Source organism: Juglans regia, chromosome 4, assembly GCF_001411555.2.
Source record: "Juglans regia cultivar Chandler chromosome 4, Walnut 2.0, whole genome shotgun sequence".
NCBI lineage: Eukaryota > Viridiplantae > Streptophyta > Magnoliopsida > Fagales > Juglandaceae > Juglans > Juglans regia.
In genome coordinates, this window is record NC_049904.1 from 10,685,901 (window position 1) to 10,710,377 (window position 24,477).

Sequence of the window (24,477 nt, forward strand, 5' to 3'; positions counted from 1 at the left end):
TTCCAAAGTGGGTGCACTTAGAAACAGAGAAGTTGGTACCAACCCAAACAGAGCAGAGCATAACAGAGCAGAGCAGAGCAGAGTAGAGACAGAGTCAGATACAAATACCAGTACACCATACCAAAGGTTTTAAGATGTTATATCAAAATAATACAGAGTACCAAAACAGAATCAGACAGTTTACACACACTGTCAACGAAAGCCATAACATCTTTCTAAATAAATGCACAGTTTTTCATATTCTTAATATCGCTCCATTTTTCAGATTTCAGAAACCACATGATAGAATTTAGCTTATGTCTACACAATGCATGTCAGAACATATTTTTCATTTTTCACACAGATTTCATGAATAATGCAGATAAGTGACCGAGGTTGATCTTTGTTTTCACAAGTTCCCATCATATCACAAAATATGCAAGTTTTCATAAAATCAACCTCAGTCTTATTAACTTGTATAAAACCTAGTATAGGAACCCTGCTTACCTAACTCCTGCAGTGTATTATCTATGACTTGAATACGGTCTCTATCCGTCTCGTCACCTATTCATAAAAATAATATAAACTAATTATTAAAGTCCAATAACACAAAATTGGTCTTAGACAACTTAAGACCCAATTTCTAGACCATAATTCAGCAAGTTTAATCCAACTCAACCAACCAAATAACAATCTGGACAGCCCACACTTCGACCCAAAATATTCTATACCAATCTCAGTATTGTCCAATACAAGCATCAAAATCAATGTCAACTCCAATTATCACTAACTCACACTTATTTCAGCAGCTCGTAATCCCAAACAATTACCAACAATTTAATCCAAAACAACGCTACACATTGCCCATTTCTTACCGTTCACAACTCCATAACAGAAAATAAAAACCAACACTTCAAAATATTTAACTGCACTCAACAAAATAAAATTCCCTTCTAAATATTTTCTCAAACACCAATCCAACTAAACAACTACAATGCAACTTCAAATAATCTAAACTTAGAACATTCCACCACAAGAAGTTCGTTATACCAAGAAATGCCCAAAGAACAGCCCACGGAACTATTCTAAAATGATCACATGATCCATAAATCCCAATGAAAAAGACTAGAGGTGGAAGTGTGTGCGTGTGTGTGCACGCAAGAAACTGAGACAAGAAAACTTACCTACGGAAACTAAAATCTCCAACAGTGGCTTCAAGGATTACACGAAGAACAAACCAAGAACCCACAAAACGCAAACTCAAACTCACGGCAACAACAAAACTGCAGAGATGAGGAAAATCAAAATAGATACTAAGAAGCAGAATCTGCATGGAGGGATGAGAGGTGCCGCTCGCTGACTTGCAGAGGAAGAACCGAAATGCAAAAGGAGAGGATGAAGAAATGCAGCAGACGGCAACCCACTAAAACTAGATGCAGCGCAAGAGAGAAACCGAAATTGAAGAAGTTTAGGGCAAGTGTTTCGGCAACAGGAACAAAAATCGACGAAAAGAAAAATGAAATGAAACGGAAAAGGAAAGAGTAATGTGGGAGAAAGGGATGCGGGAGGAAATAAAACCGAAAAGGAAACTGAATGTGCGAGAAGGAAGGGAGGAAGAAACGGCAACAGAGGAAGAAACACTAACCTCCCAAAACGGCGTCGTGCGGAAAGTCTTCAAGATAACAAAATGGCTGGGCCATTTCACGCATGGGTCTAGGCCTCACGTCGCCTGGGCCTTACACCAAACGTCCTTTTTTGTAAAGCAGCCATGGAAGTATTCCATTAAGAGATAAGTTTAGTTAAAAGAAACCAATAAACCAAGAAAGCTAACATAAATGCACCAGCTTGGAGGATATAGAAAGAAACAATCCAACTCTTACAATGAAAGAGACCAGGTCCCATTTCAAGCACATAGAGGCTAGAGACTCTAGCCTCATTTAAGCAGTTTTTTTTTTATCAAACTATGTACACTGTACAGAACCTGCCCTTTATTAAAAACAATTTCTTTTTTTTTTTTTTTTTTTTACTGCATATGAACATGTTTTGCCAATACTGGCAATTAGGACATTAGAAGATTGTTCTTACACATGAAATGTGTTTCGTTTTTCTCTTTTTCTTTTCCCTTTATCCTTTTGGGTGGTGTTCTCCTTTTCTTTTACTGAAATAACAATGATTGGTGTAACATCCTTTCCTTTTCTTTTGTAATAAATAAGAATTATATAATATATAATTCTATCTCTCTCTCTCTCTGTGTTATATTTTATTATATTTGATTATTAGTGTTTGATTATTTATTATATTGTGTTTGATGGTTTTTATTACTCAATAACAGATGGAAGAAGATTCTGTGAGTTGTAATGTCGGTACAACCCAAGGGGTTGGTGGTGACTCCTCGTCTATTCCAGTGGATGTAGAGGAGCATGGGAGTATTCCAACCCTTTCATCCACATAAAGACAACAACCTACCCATTCCATCCCACCCAAGCAATAAAAAAAAACACCTAGTAACCAATCGGTGGTTTAGGAACACTTTACTAAAGTGCAACCTATTGACCATAATAACCCAAAAGCTCAGTGCAATTATTGCACTAAGCTATACAGTTGCCACTACAAGAATGGCACTTCATCTATGATACATCACCTCCAGAATGCATGTAAAACTTCCCTCTTAGATTTAAAGGAGTTGGAAAAAGTCAGTCATCTAGTGTTAAGAGGGATGTAGAGGAAAGATTGTGTAGCCCACAAAGTCTAATGAAGTTTGATGCAGAAAAATTTAGGGTGTCAACCGCTAAGTTTTTTATTAGGTGTGAATTGCCTTTTAGGCTTGTGGAGAACGAAGGGTTTGTCAAGTACGTGGCTGATTTAGAGTCTCGATTTACTTTGCCATCCCGAATCACTTTAAAAAGGGATTGTATTAAGCTGTATAACGAAGAGAAGATACAGCTAAAAAAATTGTTGGATGGTCAAAGAATCTCTCTAACCACCGATACTTGGACATCGGTGCAAAATATGAACTACATGTGCATTACTGCACATTTTATTGATTGCAACTGGAAATTGCACAAAAAAATAATAAAGTTTTGCCAAATTCCCAACCATAGGGGTGAAACTATTGGGAGGATGTTAGACTTGGGGTTGCATGATTGAGAGATTAATAAGATCTTGACTATCACAGTTGATAACGCCTCTTCTAATGATGTTGTTGTTGATTATATGAGTAGGAGAATACAGGATAGTGATTGTACCATATTGGATGGTGAGTTTCTTCACATGCGGTGTGCTGCCCATATATTGAATTTGATTGTTATGGACGGCTTGAGAGATGTTTATGAGTTTGTAACAAGAATTAGAGATGCCATTAGATATGTGAAGTCTTCACCGTCGAGGTTTGCCAAGTTCAAGGTTTGTGCGGTAAAGAAAAATATTAGTGGGAGGATGATTTGCTTGGATGTTCCTACTAGATGGAACTCCACATATTTGATATTGAGTATCGCTGAAAAACACAAACAAGCCTTTGAACACTATTATATGTGTGTGGATAATGAATTCGTGAACCCCACTGTTGATGATTGGAAAAAAGCATATATTTTTGTAGAGTTGCTGAAAGTATTTTATGATGTTACATTGAACATTTCTGGTTCTTTGTATGTGACGGCTAATGTATACTTCCAAGAACTCTGCACAATTGAAGATACATTAAATGATATGTGCAATAGTCATGATATTATCACTACCACCATGGGCATAAATATGAAAAGTAAGTATGAAAAATATTGGGGTAGCACATATAGATTCAACTTGATGATATATGTTGCTTTTGTGCTTGATCCACGATATAAAATGATAGCAATGAAGTTTTGATTGAATCAGTGCAAATGGGATGAGTTGGCGAATAGGATAGAGGCCAAGGTTAAACTCTTGTTAAGGCGCTTGATTGAGCAGTATAACAAATTTCGTGTGGGTAGTGGGGGGAGTTCTAATGTGGTTCAAGGGAGGCCAAGCACTACTTCTACTTCCACTACTATCTCAACTAAATTTGATATCGGGTTAGAGAAATTTCTTCTGGAGCAAGGGTTTATGGAGTTTAGATCAGAACTAGATCGGTATTTGTCGGAGGGGTGTGCACAGAAATCACCCAGTTTTGATATTTTGGATTGGTGGAGAGTTAATGCCACCAATTATCCTGTCCTTGCTGAGGTAGCAAGTGATGTGTTAGCTACTCTCATTTCCACTGTTGCCTCAGAGTCCACATTTAGTACTGGAGGACGCATCTTGGATCCTTTTAGGAGTTCATTGTCTCCAGAGACCGTCGAAGCCCTCATTTGCACTTAAAATTGGTTAAGGACCAAACCTGTCGACATCCAAGAGTTAGAAGAATACGTACAGTTGATGGATCTTGAAAGTAAGTTTGAAACTTGAAATATTTTTTTAATATCTATCTATCTCAATTTATTATCTATCTAACTCATTGTTAATATTTTTTTAGATGATTATGTAGTTCATCTTCAACAGAGGCTGCAGTGAGTCTCTCTTCCCATTCATGCTAGAAAAATTCTAAGGTAAGTGTTTTCTTCTTGTATAATTTTACTTTCTTAAAGTATTATATAGTTTCTAAGATCAGTAGTGCTTAAGATTGTAAATCCTTGTAGTACTTGAGAGGTTGACTTATAATTAAGTAGATCATGTACTGGCCAGTGGCCATCCAGTTCAAGAAATAATGGGAATATTTTTAATTTATAATCATGCATGAGATAAACGAAGATATCTGATGAGTTAAGAAAGAAAACATTCCCATGCAGGCCCACTACAATTGTGGGAAACTTTTAATTTTTAGACAGGCATGTGATCATGTAAACATATATGCTATATGGACGTACGTAAGAGATAATTAGCTTTGCTGTCTTTTAATTAATCGCTTTATTTAAAGTTGTCTTTTAATGCTTTAAACAAGCTTAGACTTCAATTTTGAGCACCCAAGAAAGAAAGAAAGAAAGAAATCATGCTGCATATATATATATATATATATATATATATATATTAAATTGCTTGTACGTCTTCCAATATTATATATAGTAGAATATCAATTCATTTGCGACATCAATCAAATGGGGTATTTTATTATTTCACCACAAACCCATATACTTGTTACATATGCTGATTTATATGATAATGAGTTATCTCAAATGTCTATGAAGATTCTTCTGAACGTTGACTGTGATCATTATATTAACTTCTCCACTAAAAGCAGATCAACAAGGACCCATATTGATTGTGATTATGTTGGGACTAGATGTGTTTTTAGAAGGCAAGCACTTTATGGATTTGATGCTCTTGCCAAGAAGAAGCCCCCTAGCAAAACCTGCAACTGTTTGCCAAAATTGTGCTGCCTATATTGTGGCATTGAAAAGTAATCCTGGAAAAATTTCTGATTTTTATGTATTAGAGTTTAATTAAAGTAATGTATGTGTTTTGTAATATTCTTAGCAAATTAGTTCAAACAATGTAATATATAGTTGATTGCATCTTGTATATCGCATGCATTTTACATGATGAATATTGATTTTTTTATTCTTACATGTATTTAGTTAAAAAGTTTAATTAATTGTTTATAGGCTCATGAAATATTATAGGCTTATGTTGTATTGAGAATATAATTTGAAATTCTAAATGGAGACAAAATATCAAAATATTTGAAGTCTAATTAATAATAAAAAAGCTTTCTGTGTAAAAAAAAAAAAAAGCTGGGTTCAACCCAGAATCCGGGTTTCGAAAAACCCGGATTTACATGGGTTCCGGCCCGGGTCTGACCCAGATCAATCCGATCCGGGGGTTCTGACCTGGGTTTGAAACCCGGGTCCCGGGCCGGGTATACCCGGGTTGGAACCCAGATAAACACGCTTATGTTCTACAGGAAGCTTTGTAATATTTGGTTGAGTAATAAAGCATCTTTCTTTCAAAAAAAAAAAGAAATTCCCAACAAATTAAAAGAAGAAAATCTCAATCCGCAGCACTACATATTTTTATGAAAAAAAAAACAAAACACAGCTAATATTAATGGTGAAATTTAAACTCTAATAAATGCAGATCAAACTGCGTACTAAACCTGCAAGTTTCTTAGATTCGAGACAAAATTTAGCATGTGCTTTACTTATAGGTAAAGTTACTTATATATGTGGTAAATGTTGAATGTGTTTGTTTCCGGTAAAAGTCAACTAAGAATAAATAAAAATCGAAGTGACAGTCTTTACGCATATATCTCAATCATTATCAAGATACAGGTTTCAATGTCTCGTACTAAATAGTTATAGTGACATTCTTAAGTATAAATTCTCGCATAATCAGCTCGTTGCTTTCAATAATCATAGGAAATAAAATTTAAAATTTAAAAATTATAAAATAAAAATTTAAAAAAAAAAAAAGAAAAAAAAAACCCACATTATGGTCAACATCTTAACATCAAGCCATTCGGGCAACATGTCAGCTAGAGTATACAATAATACGAAGGCCCAAATCAACCAAAGCTGACGATAAGTATGACTTTTTGGACCAAGAATGAGCCCACCTCCCAGGCTCCGTAAGCGTTTCCTCAATTGGCCCATTTAAGTAAAATACAACATTTACACAAGCATGCAACAATTCTTACCAGGGGCCGACCTGAAAACCGAAAACATGTGCTCAGACAGAGATTTTTTTTTTTTTTATTAAAAAGAAGGAAGTCACATGTCCAATAATGACCCCTGCCCAAATTTATTAATGAGCTCTCACTTGTGGCAGAAGAAAATTGTGGTTACAATTATCAAAATAACTCTCAAGACCAACCATCAATTACAAAACAAAAAACCAAACGGGCAAGAAAAAACCTTCTAAACAGGCCTAACGAGCAACACAAGAATAAAAATCACCCAACAGCAAAGGCTCGGCACGACTCTTTGAGTACGAGTTGGAAAGTTCTGCACTACCCCCTTCCCAATTTTGACACTACGCAATAAGAGGTCTTCAATTCCCGCAGCAACCCCTTATGACTTTAACACCTTACCTCATGAGATTTACATCGAATGGATGCAATGCCCCATTTATCCATCCTTATCAAACCTTGCAGCATAGCAAGTGAATCCGAAGTATTTCTCCATTCCGCATCGCCTACTCTTGCCCCCCACCGAGCAAGCCAATCCGCAACAGCATTCCCTTCCCTAAAGATATGAGATAATTTATAATCCATATCTTTAATCAGCTCCTGAATCTCCTCCCAATAATCCTCCAAATACCAGATGCCGCACCGATTTTTCTGCAGCCACGACAGTACAACCTTTGAATCCACTTCAATATCAATAGCAGACAAATTTAATTCTTTACAACGTTTAATCCCTTCTAGTAAAGCCCGTAGCTCTGCTTTAGTACTATCTCCATATCCTAAGTTCATAGAAAAAGCCAACAAAACAGACCCCTGCATATCCCGAATAACCCCTCCAGCCCCCGAAATACCTGGGTTACCCAAGCAACTCCAGTCCGTATTTAACTTGACTCTACCAAGTAGCGGTTTAGACCAAGTAATAAGATGAATTGGATGTTGTTGAATAGGGATAGGATTAACATTTAGACACCCAAGAATGTAAGCATCATGCTGATTAAACTTTTTAAACTTAGTCATTCCTTGACCAAGAACGCCTACCCAGTGCTTGATAGAAAGCCAAATCGCCTGACTTGTTTCAAATTTATTCTCCATTCGGGCAGAGCATCTTCTTCCCCATAGTCTCCACGAAATTATAGTAGGCAATAAACCAAGTATGACTCCAATTTGAGAGGAATTCGAGGCTCTCCGAAACCAGCTAATACATGTATCACGCCATAATCTTCCAACCCTTATCCCAAGCAAAGCACCACATTTCTTCCAAATCCCAGCTGCAACCTCCCCTTCAAATAAAACATGATTGATGTCTTCATACTGTGCATTCGTACAACAATTACATTTCGATGCTAGTGGAATTCCAATCCTCCTAATATTATCATCAACTGCTAGAGCTCCATTCCACGCCTTCCACATAAAAACAGACAACTTCTTGGGTAGAATGCTATTCCATATCCATTTATGTCCCTCTAGAATAGGACTTCTCACTCGAATACCTTCCCAAGCAGACTTTGTAGTAAAATTCACACTCTCAGTTTTAGTCCATATAAGTATATCTTCACCGACTTTGCTCCTTTCCAAAACATTAATGACATTTTCAGCAAGGTCCATGCCCACCAATCTTTCTAAAAGATCCACATCCCACCTATTGTCAAGCTTTAAGTCTTTAATTTTAAGAAGAGGTTGCTCAACCACAGGCAAAACTTCAGCAAATAGTTCCTGTGCCAACCACTTATCATACCAAAAGAAAACATTTCCATCTTTAATTTTCCATTTAGTATAATTCAAAACAGTAGGAATATTTTTAGCAATCATACACCAAAACCTTGTACCATTTGGAGAACCAAGTAACATGAAAGGTTTATTGCCTATATACTTTTTCCGAAAAAAATTTGCCCAAATAGAGTCTTCATGCATAAGCTTCCAAGCAAATCTTAAATGAAGAGTTTTTTGCATTTCTTCTAATGACCGAAATCTCAATCCACCCTCTACACTAGGCCTACATATATTCCTCCAAGCCACCCATTTTCTCTTACTTCTTCCATCCCTTTCTCCCCAAAAGAATGAACTCATAAGCCTATTTAAAGTATGAATAATCTGTTTAGGAACTCTTAATACCGCAAGAAAATGCACAGCCATGCTTGCTAGTACATGTCTTAGCAAGATTACTCTCCCCCCAACAGATAAAAGCCTCATTTTCCACCCACTTATTTTGGCCTGAACTTTTCTCACCAGTTCCTCCAAATCCGCAATCTTGAGTTTGCCGGAAACAATGGGAATCCCCAAGTATTTAAACGGGAATTTTCCTTCCGAAAAACCAGTCAATCTTTTGAGATTCCTTTTCCTTGCTATGGAAATTTTATTAGAAAAAAACATAGCCGTTTTTTCTTTGTTAATCAGTTGACCTGTCCAACTCTCATAAGTATCCAGAATTCTTAAAATATTTCGGATAGAAGTGCGACCACCATTAGTAAAAATTACAACAGCATCTGCATACATTAGATGTGATATCAAACTAGTACCACGGGCTTGAGAAAACTGACCAAACCTCTTTTCTTCCACACTTTGTTTTATAAGTCGAGAAAGAATTTCCTGCAAAATAATAAACAAATAAGGGGATAACGGATCCCCTTGTCTCAGTCATCGACCTCCCTGGAAAAAACCCTTCCTAGTACCATTCATTAGTATGGAATACCAAGGTGTGAAAATACATTCTCTAATCAAACTACAAACTGAATTGGAGAATCCAAATGCAAGAAGCACCCCCAGAAGAAAATCCCAATCAACACGATCATAAGCTTTGGCCATATCCAGTTTTAACACCACATTTCCACCATGAATCTTATTATTGATCGAATGCACCATTTCTTGAGTAAGACTAATGTTTTCAAAGATACTTCTTCCTGGAATAAAAGCACCTTGCTCTAGAGATATCATTTTTGGAAGAAGAGAAGTCAAAAGATTTACAATTATCTTTGAACAAATTTTGTAAAAAATCGAACACAGACTTATGGGTCTAAATTTATCAAACCCAGATGGTATATCCATTTTTGGTATCAAAACCACATAAGAAGAAGTATAAAATCTAGGCCATTTTCCACCTCTAAAAAATTCTTCTACAGCAGACATGCTTTCTATCTTTATAATATCCCAAGCACTTTTAAAGAAACCCGCTCCAAAACCATCAGGACCCGGAGCACTATTAGAGGGAATAGAATCTAAAGCCTTTTTAACTTCATCAATAGAGGGAATATCACATAATAATGCACTTTCCTCCACTGTTATGACCGGCGAAATGATCTGAGATAAATCTGGAGCATTATCAAGAGACTACTTCTGCAGAAAAGATGAAAAATAATTGACAGCTCCTAAATGCACCTCCTCAGGTGTCTTCAAAACAGTGTCATCTTGAAGTCTCATTTCCATGACTCTCTTCTTCCTTTTGTAAGACAAATAAGCATGGAAAAATTTGAAATTTTGATCACCTTCCACATTTCATCTAAGTTTCGCCATTTGAGCCAGTCTAGTCTCTTCCCTACGCCTCCAATCTGCCAATTCTGCAGTTTTCACCAATAGCTCCTGTTCAGTGATTGGATCCCAATCTTGCTGTAAAGCCGACTCCAAAGAATCAATTTGAGATTGAATCTCCTGTAAATGAAATTCAGTTCTACCAAAAATCTGTTTATTCCACACTCTCAATGCACCCCTTAATTTTTTCAGTTTTAGTGCCAATCTCAATAGACCCGTACCAGCCACCTCTTCCTGCCAGACTTGTTCCACAAAAGGTCTAAACTCTAGATGATCTATCCACATTTGCTGAAACCGAAAAGGAGGAGGGCCATAAGCAAATGGATCTTTCTTCATTTCCAAGAACATTGGAGAATGATCAGATGTGGATCTCACAAGATAACTCAAAACCGCATTTGGAAAATTACTCAGACAACTAGCATTAATAAAACAACGATCTAATTTCTCCCAACTACTCGAAAGACCTCGTTGACCATTACACCAAGAAAACCTCCTACCCAAAGACCTCATTTCAATCAAGCCACAATGATCAATCCAAGAATTAAAGTCTTCCATTGCTGCTCTCGAACGAGGTCTACCACCCCGGCGTTCTGAGTCATCTCTAATGATATTAAAGTCACCCATAATAATACAAGGATCAGAACCAACTACCTGGTCATTCAACTATTCCCAGAGTTCTCTTCTCTTCACCATATTGCATTTCGCATAAACAAAACCACACAGAATATTAAACATACCCTCCTCCAGTCTAAGAAGAATGAACTGCTCTTTACATAAGACAAGTTGGATAGAGACATCATCCTGCCACAGCACCCAAATTTTACCTGCCTCCCCCTCATTTGTAATAAACTTATCCATATGTAACAAGTTAAGCAACTCAGGCAATTTCTCCACAGCTGCAAAAGGTTCCATTAGCACTACAACTTTCGGATTCATTTTCTTAACCAATTTCTTTAATCTGTTTCAAGAAGTTCCAAGACCTCGAATATTCCAAGCTAAAATCGGACTAATCATAAGGAAAATTTATTAGACTAAGCTACCACTCGAGTTGAATTACGGACTTTTTCAAACTTTTTTCGAACACCTTTCTTTTTCCTCTCCCCACCCTCATTTTTTGTAGCATAGTCCTTATTCTTCAAATAATTTTCCACATTTAATTCCAGCTCCGGTTCAGAAAAAGAGTCACCCATATTCATTCCTCCCTCTCCATCAATATTGGAAAAATCTTTATCTTCCATAGTTATATCATTTTCAACCTCTTCCACGTGATAAACCATCTCCCCTGAAATTTTCCCGTCTCTCTATTCAACTTCATTAATCCACCTTTTCTCTGAATCTAGAATAGTACCAGTCTTTCCAACATCTTCCGCATTATCCATAGGACCCTGTGTGATATCAGCATCAACTTCTTCCACATGATAAATCTTTTCCTGCGCAATCTCATTACCACTTGTCTCTACTGAATCTTGATTTGAACCATCCTGTACATCTTTCACCCGATCTACATCAGGAATAAACTCATTTACCTCAGGTTTCTCTGCTTGTGTATTCAATGTTTCACTCATAGAACCTTCTATATTTACTGGAGCCAACTTCACTACTTGTTCTTTATCTTTTTCACTCTCTTTAGCATCTTGCCCATTTTTTCCAGTATTCCTAACTTTTGAATCCTTACGAATCCAAAATTTTTCACCATTCTTCTGAATCTTTAATCTACAAGTACTTATGTTATGCCCTTTCAACTTACACTTAGAACAAAATGCTGGGAGCGTCTCATAAATCACTTCTTGTTTCCTTCCTTGCCCTGGTAGCCCAATCCAGAAATGAGTGATCGATTCTTTCGCAGCATCCATTTCCAGACATAAACGTGCTCCATCCGTACTAGTTGCACATTTCGTCGGATTATCCCTTCTAATATATCGACCAAATGGAGCAGTGAAGATCTTTAGAAAAGATTCATGATAAAAATTAGGAGGGAGCCCTGGCAAAACGATCCAAACGGGAACCAACAAAGGTTCTTCATCTTCATTAAAATCTGGCTTCCAATGAAAAGCCCTGTACTGAATACCATTCACATCACAAATTTCACGAGAAAGCGCTTTTAAGAAATCTAATTCATTGGTCATTCAGATGAAGACATTCCGTCGTCTCCTCATGGCCGAGACAATCGGCATGTATGATAAACCCCGACGATTATTGATGAAAGACCGTATAGAATCCAAAGAAGGCCTATGTTTTAGAAACTTTAGAACAATGGAAAAACGGAACGGTTCTGCAGATCGTGCAATCTCCTCCTTAGAAAATTGAAAACAGATTTCTCCATCCACATATTTTGGTCCACGATGAGCCACATTCCTTTCAGGAATGGGTTGCGGGACCGTGGAGACAAGATCAACGTAGGGACGTCGATTTGCCTCTACGGCGCTAGCTGCCATGCAGCCCGCCCACGTAAACGAAGCTCTATCAAAATTTTTTCAGTTTGAGATATGAACTGCAATAGCCTTGACACTAGGGCAACCACCATAATAGTTGCAATGCATTGAACTTTCCCATTTAGTGAGACACACTCAGATAGAGATTGAATCCAAGGAAGTGACTTAAGAGTCAAGACTGTGCATGCCAACCGTATAAAATCCAGCTCATATAGTAAGCAGCCGATAACGGGGAAAAAATATGATATATTTGAAACAATAATAAAACAGAGAAAAGGCATCCATCAGAAGTCGCACCAGAGTAGACATGATGACCACTCGATTCGGCCACCCTGTGGCGTGACAGATTCCATAATGATCCTTAGGTAAGTTTAATGTAACAATCCAATCCTAAAATTAGGTCATAAAATAAGTTTTATGTATGTTCATATTATTATTAAAAAAAATTATTATTATTATTATACTATTATCATTTTATCAAATTTATGTCATTAATAAGTTGTTAATTTCAATTTGAATTAACCTGTGGGCTTCGGAACCCGTAGGGAATTCGAGCACTCCATGATTTAGTCAGGAGTGAAGTTTCCTTTATAGTTTTTCTTATTGAAACAAAGTTGACAGTTAGGAAAAGTGTTAAGAGGAAGCTGGGTTTTGAGGGATGATTTGCAGTTGATCGTATTGGAAGGAGTGGTGGACTGGCTCTACTTTGGAAAGAAGATGTGAACATGCAGATTCTTAAATTTTCTAGATTTCATTTTCATGCATGTGTAAAGAGGGGTACAGATGATTGGTTCTTAATGGGGTTCTATGGCAACCCTAAGGTGGCTAGAAGACAAGAATCATGGTCCCTCTTGAGGAGACTAAAAGTTACTCACCCTGAGGCTTGGCTTGTTTTTGGGAATTTCAATGAGGTGTTATGCAATCAGGAAAAAAGTGGTGGTAGAGACAGAACTGAGAAGCAAATGATTGATTTTAGACATGTTCTGGATGATTGTGCCTTATTTGATATGGGATATCATGGCTCAGAATACACTTGGTATAATGGGCGAGAGTCTCATTATAGAATCAGTGAAAGAATTGATAGATTCTTAGCAAATGAAAGTTGGTCAAATATGTTCCCCACAGCAATGGTTAAGCATGGAATTGCTGCCCATTCATATCACATTCCAATTATTTTGCAAGTTAATGAAGATGGTTTTTTATAGAGGGGGAAAGAGACCATTTAGATTTGAAGCTATGTGGATGGGAAATGAAGAATGTGAGAAAGTGATTTCTGATTCTTGGCAGGTTCATGTAGGAGCAGATGATATGCATGGAATTATGGAAAAGATCTCTAGATGCAGTGAAAAGTTTGAAGTGTGGAATAAAAGTACTTTTGGAAAAGTTCACCTGAATATAAAGAAGGCAAGATGATATGCATAAACATATTCATAATGAAGATCCTCAGAATCATAATGTGGATTTGTAGAAGGAGGCTAGAGGGGAGTTGCATCAATGGTTAGAGAAGTAAGAGATCATGTGGAGAGAAAGATCGAAAGCCTTATGGCTTAAGGAGGGGGGTCTTAATACCAAATGCTTTCACAGGAAAGCTTCCCAATTGAAGAACAAAAACTTTATTAATGGAGAACAAGATGGGGGAGGGGAATTGGCATGTTAAGGAAGGAAGGGACCAAATTATTGTGGAGTACTTCAAAGCTTTGTTCACTGCCCCTAATCAAAAAGGGAATGTGGACTTTTTGGATGGCCTAAAAGGAAGAGTAACAGAAGAGATGAACCAGGTGCTGTCCCAGAGGTTCATAGAAGCAGATATAAATGAGGCTCTCAAGCAAATGAATCCAACCAAAGCACCAGGTCCTGATGAGATGACTCCTATTTTTTATCAGAAGTATTGGCAAATAATGGGAAGATCAGTGACAACTGTTGCTCTCAAAGCTCTCAATACTGGTCAGTTTCCTTAGTCCATAAATCATAACTTAGATCCCAAAGAAAAAGAACCTTGTTTCTATTGCTGAGAATAGACCCATAAGCCTTTGTAATGTGATTTATAAGCTAATCTCTAAAGTAACTGCTAATAGGCTTAAGGGTATTCTACCTCATGTTATTTCACTACCTCAAAGTGCTTTTGTTCCTGATCGTCTAATCACTGACAATATACTTGTAGCACATGAGATCGTTCATTTTTAAGGAAGAAAAGAAAGGGTAAAGAGGGGTTCATGTCTCTTAAACTGGACATGAGCAAAACCTATGATAGAGTTAGTTGGTCTTTCCTTGAGTCCACTATGGTTAAGATGGGTTTTAGCAAAAATTGGGTTGATTTGATTATGACTTGTGTAAGCACTGTTTCTTTCTCTGTCTTGATAAATGGTGAGCCTAAAGGTCCCATTATTCCCTCTAGAGGGCTTAGGCAGGGGATCCTTTATCTCCATACCTGTTTTTACTTTGTTTTGAAGGCCTTATCTATCCGCTTCAACAAGCTACAACTGAACATCAACTTAGAGGCATTGAAATATGTAGAGGGGCTCCTCGGAATAATGATTGTGTTTTGTTTTGCAAGGCTGATATGCAAAAACATCTGAGGATCAAACATTTACTTGAAGTGTATGAGCAAACATCTGGACAATATGTCAATAGAACAAAGACAACAATGGTATTCAGCAAAAATGTTTCAACTATCTAGCAAGAAGGCCTTCTAGCTCGTTGGCGGAGTCCTGCAACATCAACAGTATGATAAATATCTGGGATTACCACCTGTTGTTAGGAGTGCAAAACATCAAGTTTTTTTTTTCAGATCAAACATATAGTCTGGCAGAAATTGAAGTGCTGGAAAGAGAAATTGCTGTCACAAGGAGGGAAGGAGATTCTGATAAAGGCAGTAGCTATGCCCATCCCTACCTATAATATGAGTTGCTTTCAGTTACCAGATGGGTTTTGTAAGGAGTTGGAAAGAATAATGGCTAAGTTTTGGTGGGGACAGAAGAATGAGGAGAACAAAATATATTGGGTTGGTTGGAGGAAAATCTAAGACTGATGGAGGCATGGAATTAAAAGATCTCAAGCTCTTTAATATGGCCCTTCTTGCAAAACAAGGTTGGAGGATTATAAATGAGGAGTCCACCTGTCACAACCCAACCCCGGGAAGGGCGAGATCGTAATGTACATACCTATCCTTTACTTTCCATTTTCTTTTTCTGTTTCTTTCTCCCGTAATATGCGATCGGCATGGACATGACACATGGGTACTCTAAAGTTAATATAATAAAGGGAGCACCTGATAGACATTCTATTCGAACATTCATCCATAAGAAGCTCTTAGAGTCCATCCCAACATAAAACGTCTATACATAAACATAACCCATCATCCATAAACATAACTGTTATAGTTAGGGAAGATCCTAAACGGTTGCCTCTCCCTCTACAGTAATGCCTTGCTCCCCAACCTTTTTGTCATTACCTGGACGTTTAAAACATTTAAAACAAAAGTGAGTTAAATACTCAGTAAGTAGTACACCATGCTGTGAACATACCAGGCATCTATTCTTTTTCTTTTGAAAACATGCATACATAAACATTTGCTAATTGTGACAATGTTTTCATGCATAACAGTTTAAAGAATAAGCCATACTTTCATGCATAAACATCTAAGAAATAAGCAATAACTATGTTTTCATGCATATTTTAAGAAATAACTATACTTTCATGTTTCACTTTCTTTGGTTGATACACACTATTACGCCTTGTGTGTTAGGGTTAACGATCTTCCTTTGGACCTGGATTCCGCCGGTGGCCATAGGTTGGGAATCCCTTTCAGTCAGGGGGCAGCACTGGGTGCACAACCAGTACTACTTACCCGGCATTGCAATATGCCCATTCCTTTGGTAGCCTTTTCATTCAGATGGTCGTTATGTATTTTCATACAAAAAAAAATTCATTCATTCAGTCATTTCTTTCTTTAATTCATGTCAGTCATTTCTTTTCAATCATTTTCATTTAACAGTTCATTCATGGAAGAACATCATTGAAAAGCATAAGCTTAACTTCATCTTTCATGGCATTCATTAAACATCAATTCATAGGGACATTTTAACATCAGTTCAAATGGACATTTTAAAACACTTTCTTCGCGTCATTTAAAGTATGAGCTCATAGGGGCATTTTAAAACATTTTATTCACGTCATTTAAAGCATCGCTTAAAGCATATGACATGAGACATTCATTTCCTTTCCTTTGTAATCAAACATTTCATCATCTTTCTTGATCCAATGCACATGCATTTTTATGAACAAAATACATTTTCATACTATACAACATATAGAAACAACCAATAAGTTTATTGAGAGAGCATGTATAAAAATCTAATGATTTAGGACCTCTCTGCATGCATTACCTTATACACATACACACAATTATAATCGATAGGGTGCTTAACAGGGGCTATCAAGAAAGGACTTGTACATAATATATTCATTTACTCTATTTTTTCGAAGAATATTTGCAATAAGGGAGAGAGGCATTCTTTCATAAAAAGAACTTGGTGTAAGAAGCATGGTCATAGCTACTTACCTCTATACTCCTCGATACTTCCGTCATCAATATGGGTCTTATTTCAATAAATAGCATAAACGTGTTAATACTCATACAATATTCTTTAGCTCTCCCCTTAAAAGAGAAAGTCACGATATTACAATCTAACGTCTCTTCTATGCTTAGCATTAACCCGATGACTACTCCTCACATCAACTTACAGGAGAAATAATTTAAATATTAAGACATGCAAGCTGTCCATGGAAATCCTATTTTAAAAGTTTACATAAAAAGTAGTTAAAAATTCATAGGCTTCAAGCAAGGTCTCTTTGGTTCAAGCTCACTTTGAGTTGTAGACATTAGGAGATAAAATCTGGAAATTCTCAACAATGGGCTTTAAAAATAGATTTAGGCATCTCAAGTAGGCTAAAAGAGTTTAGGAAACATGCCCTTTAAATCAACTTGTAGTCCCTCATTATAAAAAGGTTAGCTTGTCAATATTTTGGACTCTTGGGTTAGGTAGAATTTAACCAAATGAGGGAACACAAATGGGCTATTTTTACATCAACACATGGCATGACATGGACTTAGGAAATACTTGGACAGCTTTACATATCCTAATACATCATGCACAATTATTCTCTTATATCTAAGCTAACTAAGTAATAACCTATTCACTTAAGCAATATTTTAATTAGTTTAGATAAAACCCTCCATTAAAATTAAAGTAGCATAAAGTATAGCAAAGTTACCCATTAAGAAAACTTTAAAACTTTTAAAGACTTAAGCTTATGATTTACTTACTTAATACCTTTCAAAAGCAAGATATAAAATTATAGAACCAAGCAAAACCTCAACACAAGGCACATGATACGAACATATATAATTTAAAATCACTATAATCATCACCAATGATTAAACCAAGTTTAATAACAACATAGTATTTTCGAAATATAGGAAAATACATAGCAAAACAACTATAATACCATTCGGTTTGGGCCAAAAACAGGGCATACATATTTATTTGCAATATAGGAATTTAACTACACCAAAACACAAGCTAAAACAACTTAATGGCCGCCAAAATCACACTAAAATCAAATGAGTCATTCAGATTTTTACCTTAGGTTCTTAGCTCCTTTCAAGAGGTAAGATAGATGACCAAATAGTGGTATAGCCGTGTGAATGAAGAGCCAAAATGATAGAACTGTTTTAACCCTAAAACCAAAACATTATGTGTAAGAAAAATGGTAAAACTTGAAACTCACATGTAAATCATATAAGGGAATCAATTAAAAGTCTATTACCTTCAAGATTTCCCCATTTGGAAGATGAAATCAAGCTTTAGTTCCAAACTTTGAGGCAAAGCTGAAAATGGGTAGAGATGAGGCACACACAACTTGGAGATGGAGGAAGATGTTTTCTTCTCTTGCTATGGAGTCACAAGCTTGAAGGAGATGAGAGGAACTTGCTTTCTTGAAGATGAAAAGTAAAAACGAAAGGGATGAAGGTGGCGTTGGCTTTAGCTTGCTTGGAAATGAAGTGAAATTTTCTCTTTTCCTTGGGTGAGGGTCGACGGGTGGGAGTAGATATACCTTAGGATTAGTTTTTGTTTTTTCTGCTCTCTTTTTTTGCCTTAGCCGATGGGTGCAAGGAAAAGAAAAGAATTTTGTGGCTTGCTTAGGAAGCCTACGGGCTCAAGTCCAAGGAAAGAAAAGAGATTTTGTTGCTTATCTTGGAAGCCTAGGGGTTCAAAGGGTGGCAGGAACTTTTTGCTTTAGTCAAAACTTATCCCATAAGCTAGGGAGATGGATGGTGGAGATCTATCCACCTCAATGATACTTTTCACCTACCAATCTAATGGTAGAGAATAATTGGGTCATTTCCTAAATGAATAAATTTAATGGGCTTAAGGGAAAATATTTCAAAGTCTTAAAAATAATATCCTTGATTTATTTTAACAAATCAAATTTTAAAATAAAGCATACTCATCTTAAAATAAAATAATTAAAAATAGTAACAAAAATCTTTATCTCAAAATATTTAACTTAAAGAATTAATAATATGACGTAAAGACCTACGTAGTAGGACTCGGGTATTACAACTCTACCCCTTTAAAAACAATCTCATCCTCGAGATTGGACGTACCACAAAGAAAAAGGGTGGGATACTTTTCCCTCATACCGTCCTCATGCTCCCATGTCGCCTCTTGTTCGGAGCGGTGGCTCCACTGCCCTTTGACCATCGGAATTATTTTGCTGCGGAGCACTTGTACCTTCCGATCCAGGATCCTAATCAGTGCTTCTTCATAGGAGAAATCCTTGTGTACTTAAAGGGTGTGTACTCGATCACATGGGAGGGATCATGCACATACTTTTGAAGCATTGAGATGTAAAATACATTGTGCATGGCTGAGAATTATGGAGGGAGTGCAAGTTTATAAGCCATTGCTCTTACTCTTTCCAGGATCTCAAACGGGCCAATAAATCTGGGAGTTAGCTTGCCTTTGTTTCTAAACCTCATCACCCCTTTCATGGGAGCTACCCTTAGAAATACTCTATCCCTAGATTCTTTTGCACACTCCTCCAGGACGCTGACATGAACCGCGAATCCTGATCCAGCACAATCTTGGATGGAATCCCATGTAGTCTGACTATCTTTTGGACATATAGTTCTGCCAATCTGCTCATCGAATAGGTCATCCGAATGAGGATGAAGTGAGCTGTCTTGGACAACCTATCGAAGATCACCCCTGTTGAGTCTTGTCTGCCCGAGGCTTTAGGAAATCCTGTCATGAAGTCCATGCTGATCTCGTCCCATGGCCAAATTGGGATCGACACCAGTTGTAGTGTTCCTAAAGGCCCTTGATACTCGGCCTTAACCATCAGGCACATCAGACTGAGCTACGAAATTAGCTACATCCCTCTTCATTTCGCTCCACCAGTAGTGTTGCTTAGGTTTCGATACATCTTGGTGCTACCCAGATGCACTGTGTATAATGACCTGTGCGCCTTCCTCAGTAGTAGATCCCGTAATCCTTTCTCTGCCGGTACACAAAGTCTACCCTTGAACCGCAGGGACCCATCCTCAGAAACCATAAAGGTGAGTTGCTTCCCTTCTGAAACCTCTGTCTTGATCTTCTTGATGCTGACATCTTTACTCTAAGCAGCTTTATGAGGGGTGTACATGCTCACAAGGGTACCAGAAGAAAACTTTCTGCTGAGGGAATCTGTTACAACATTAGCCTTGCTGGGATGGTAGTTGATGGTACAGTCATAATCCTTTATCAACTCCAACCACCTGCACTGTCTCATGTTTAATTCCTTTTGAGTGAAAAAATATTTAAGACTCTTGTGATCCGTGTAGATCTCACAACGCTCCCAGTACAAGTAATGTTGCCAAATCTTTAAGGCAAAGACGACTGCTAGCAGTTAGCTCTAAGTCCTGGGTCGGGTAGTTGTGTTCATAATCCTTTAGTTGGCGTGAGGCATACGCTACAACTCTCCCACAGTGCATCAGAACACATCCCAACCCATGGTGTGACGCGTCATTGTATATCACGAAACCACCTGTACCCGAAGGTATAGTCAGAATAGGCGTCGTCACAGGCTTCTCTTTCAACTCCTGGAAGCTTTTCTCACACTCCTCAGTCCATATAAATTTCTCCCATTGCCTGGTGAGTTTTATCATGGAGGCTGCAATGCGGGAAAACCCTTCGACAAATCTCCTATAATACCCCGCAAGACCCAAAAAGCTCCTGATCTCTTGGACCGTTTTAAGTCTAGGCCATTCTACATTTGCCTCGACCCTTAAAGAATCCACATAAATCCCATCTTTCAACACTATGTGGCCAAGGAAGGAAATCTTTTGTACCCAAAACTCACACTTAGTCAGTTTGGCATACAATTTCTTCGCTGTTAAAATTTGTAGGACCACTTCTAGGTGCTTTGCATGCTACTCCGGGCTCGTAGAATAAACCAAAATATCACCAATAAATACGATGACAAACTAGTCAACGTACTCCTAGAATATACAGTTCATTAAATCCATAAAAGCTGATGGAGCATTAGTCAATCCGAAGGACATTATTATAAATTCATAATGTCCATATCTTGTCCTGAAGACAATCTTAGGAGCATCTTCCACCTTAATCTTCAACTGGTAGCATCCGAATGGAGATCGATTTTCGAGAATACCTGTGCTCCTTGAACTTGATCGAACAGATCATCGATCCGAGGTAACAGATACCAATTCTTAACAGTCACCCTGTTTAGTTCTCTATAATCGATGTAAAGGCACAACAGTCCATCTTTCTTCTTCGCAAAGAGGACTAGTGCTCCCATGGTGACTTGCTAAGGCGAATAAAGACCTTTTTTTTTTTTAATAGAAGAGTTAGGGTCACCTGTCCAAGAGTGACCCCTCCCCAATTTTATTAATAACCCTCACTTGTGGTGGAGGAAAACCGTGGTTACAAAACAAACATCTAGGATACAGCCAAAAACCCAGCTTACCAAAAGAAAACCAAACCAGAAAAAAAATAAAGCAACAAGAAATGACAAAACCACAAGCAAAAGACATAACAAGACTAAGTAATACGAAGCGAAGGTATCCCGGAGTAGTCCATGTGAATAAGGCCACGCAAAAAAGGGGGAGTCTCCATCAGATGGGAGAAAGCTGAATCGCTACCAAAAGCCCCATTCTTGGCTAACCAATTTGCAACTTGATTTCCCTCTCGAAAAGCATGGTGAATAGAACAAGTCATGGAACTCATAATATCAAGAACTTCTTCCCAGAAATCCTCCAAATACCAAACCCCACATCTTTTACTTCTTCACCAAGAAATAACAGTCATAGAATCAAGTTCAATTTCTACATAATTGAGAGATAAAGACCTACAAACCTGGAGTCCATGAAGGAGAGCTAAAAGCTCAGCCTGATTATTAGAACCTGTACCAGTAAATGCAGAAAAAGCATGAATTAACTTACCATGATCATTTCTAATAATCCCACCTATGCTAGAGGCTCCCGGATTGCCCAAACTACTGCCATCTGTATTCAATTTAAACCAACCCGCCGGAGGCCTTTGCCATTTAATAGCTTTGCAACGCCGAACGGGAGGGAAGCTAGGCTGAACCTGCAAACTCTCAAGTACCTGCAAATCAAAACCAGAGATGTGAGAACTAGTGTGCATATCACAACAAATAATACTAATCCACCGTTGAACAGAGTGAATGATGTCAGAGGCAGTTTCAAAATGACCCTCCATACGCGCCAGACAACGCCTTCACCAGAGTCGCCAAGTAATAACCACCGGAAGAAGACCCATAATAATGCCAATTTGAGATGCTAATTTCGCACGGTGAAACCAAATCTATATCGTATCTTTCCAATTACGTCCGTTTAGAATACCAAGATTAGCCCCAAAATGATGCCAAACAGTGCTAGCAATGTCACCTGCAAACAAAACATGATTCTGGTCTTCATAATGACCATTAGCACAACAGTCACAGCGAGAAGTAATAGGAATGCCAATGCGGCGAAGATGATGATCAATGCTCAGGGCCATATACCAAGCTTTCCACAGATTGATGGCCATCTTCAAAGGAAGACTTTTATGCCACATCCAAGAATACCCTTCCAGAATGCCACCTCTAATACGAACACAATCCCAAGCCGACTTGGTAGAAAATAGTCCATATCAACACGTCCAAACCAGATTATCCGAGCCCACTAACTGGAGAATAAATTCCACGTCCCAGTTATTAGATAATTTGCAGTCTTTAACTTTCAAGAGAGAATTACCCACAATAGGCATCTCATTAGCTAAAGGACCTCTCTCCCGCCATTTATCATACCAGAAGAAAATATTTCCTTCTTTTAGATGCCATATAGTGTTATCCAAAACCAAAGGAAGAGATTTAGCAATCATTTTCCAAAACCTAGTACCCTTAGTAGGGTCAATAAGAGACCAAGGCTTGGTACCCACATATTTACCCTTAAAAAAATTGGCCCATCAAGAATTATCTTGAATGAGATTCCAAGCAAAATGAGTATGAAGGGCTTGTTGCATATCATCAAGATTTCTTAATGCCAAGCTACCTTCATCCACGGGAAGACAGATAGAATTCCAGGCCACCCATTTTTTCTTACTCTTACCATTAACCTCTCCCCAGAAAAAAGTGCTCATCATATGATGAAGAGTTTTGATAGTGGCTTGCGGAACCTGTAGAATTGCAAATAGATGGAGAGCCATACTGGAAAGAACATGTCTCAATAAAATAAGTCTACCACCAACCGAAAGAATTTTCATTTTCCAACCAGAAATTTTCTTTTGGACTTTAGACACCATATCTTCCAAATACACCTGTTTGAGACGACCCAAAATAATAGGCACGCCAAGATAGTTAAAAGGGAAAGATCCTTTTGAAAATCCAGTCATTCTTAGTAATAGACTCTTACGAGTTGAGGGGATTTTTTGAGAACAATAAATGGCAGATTTAGAGTGATTGATGCATTGGCCCGACCAACTTGCATATTTATGAAGCACATCTAAAATTTCCATGATGGCTTTAGAACTACCATTAGAAAAAAGCATCACATCATCATCATACATAAGATGAGAAATTATAGGCGTACCTCGGGCTTGTGAGAATTGACCAAATTTTCGAGCCTCCACACTTTGCTTGATGAGATGAGAGAGAATTTCTTGGAGAATAATAAATAGATAGGGAGAGAGGGGATCGCCCTGCCGTAATCCCCGACCTCCTTGGAAAAATCCTTCAGTAGTACCATTCATCATAATAGAATACCATGGAGTCAAAATACTGGTTCTAATAAGATCACAAAAATTAGAAGAGAAACCAAAACAGCGAAGAACCTCTATAAGAAAAGACCAGTCCACTCGATCATAAGCCTTAGCCATATCCAGCTTAATCATGATATTACCACCATGGGCCTTCTTATTAATAGAATGTACCATTTCTTGCATAATGCTAATATTCTCAAAAATACTTATTCCCGGAATGAAGGCGCCTTGTTCCCAAGATATTATTCGTGAGAGAAAACCTATCAAGCGATTAACAATGATCTTGGAACATATTTTATAAAACACCGAGCAGAGACTGATAGGCCTGAACTTATCAAAACCAGAAGGATTATCAACCTTTGGAATGAGGACAAGAAAAGAGGCAGTAAAAAATCTTGGGAGCTGTTTAGAAACAAAGAATTCAGATATGGCTTCCAAGACATCCTCTTTCACAACCTCCCAACAACTTTTGAAAAAACCCAAACCAAAACCATCAGGTCCCGGAGCACTATTAGACGGGATAGAAGAAAGAGCTGAGAAGGCCTCTTTCATTGTAGGAACAGAGCACAGAATTGAGCTATCAGCA

General features: G+C 37.7%; 1 protein-coding gene across 1 annotated transcript; it reads right to left on the minus strand.

The window, feature by feature from the left end:
* Positions 1–10,099: 10,099 nt before the first annotated feature.
* On the minus strand, positions 10,100–10,687 carry LOC108992535. Its single transcript, XM_018967135.2, has one exon. The coding sequence runs from the start codon at positions 10,685–10,687 to the stop codon at positions 10,100–10,102; it is 588 nt and encodes a 195-aa protein (XP_018822680.2).
* Positions 10,688–24,477: the final 13,790 nt, after the last annotated feature.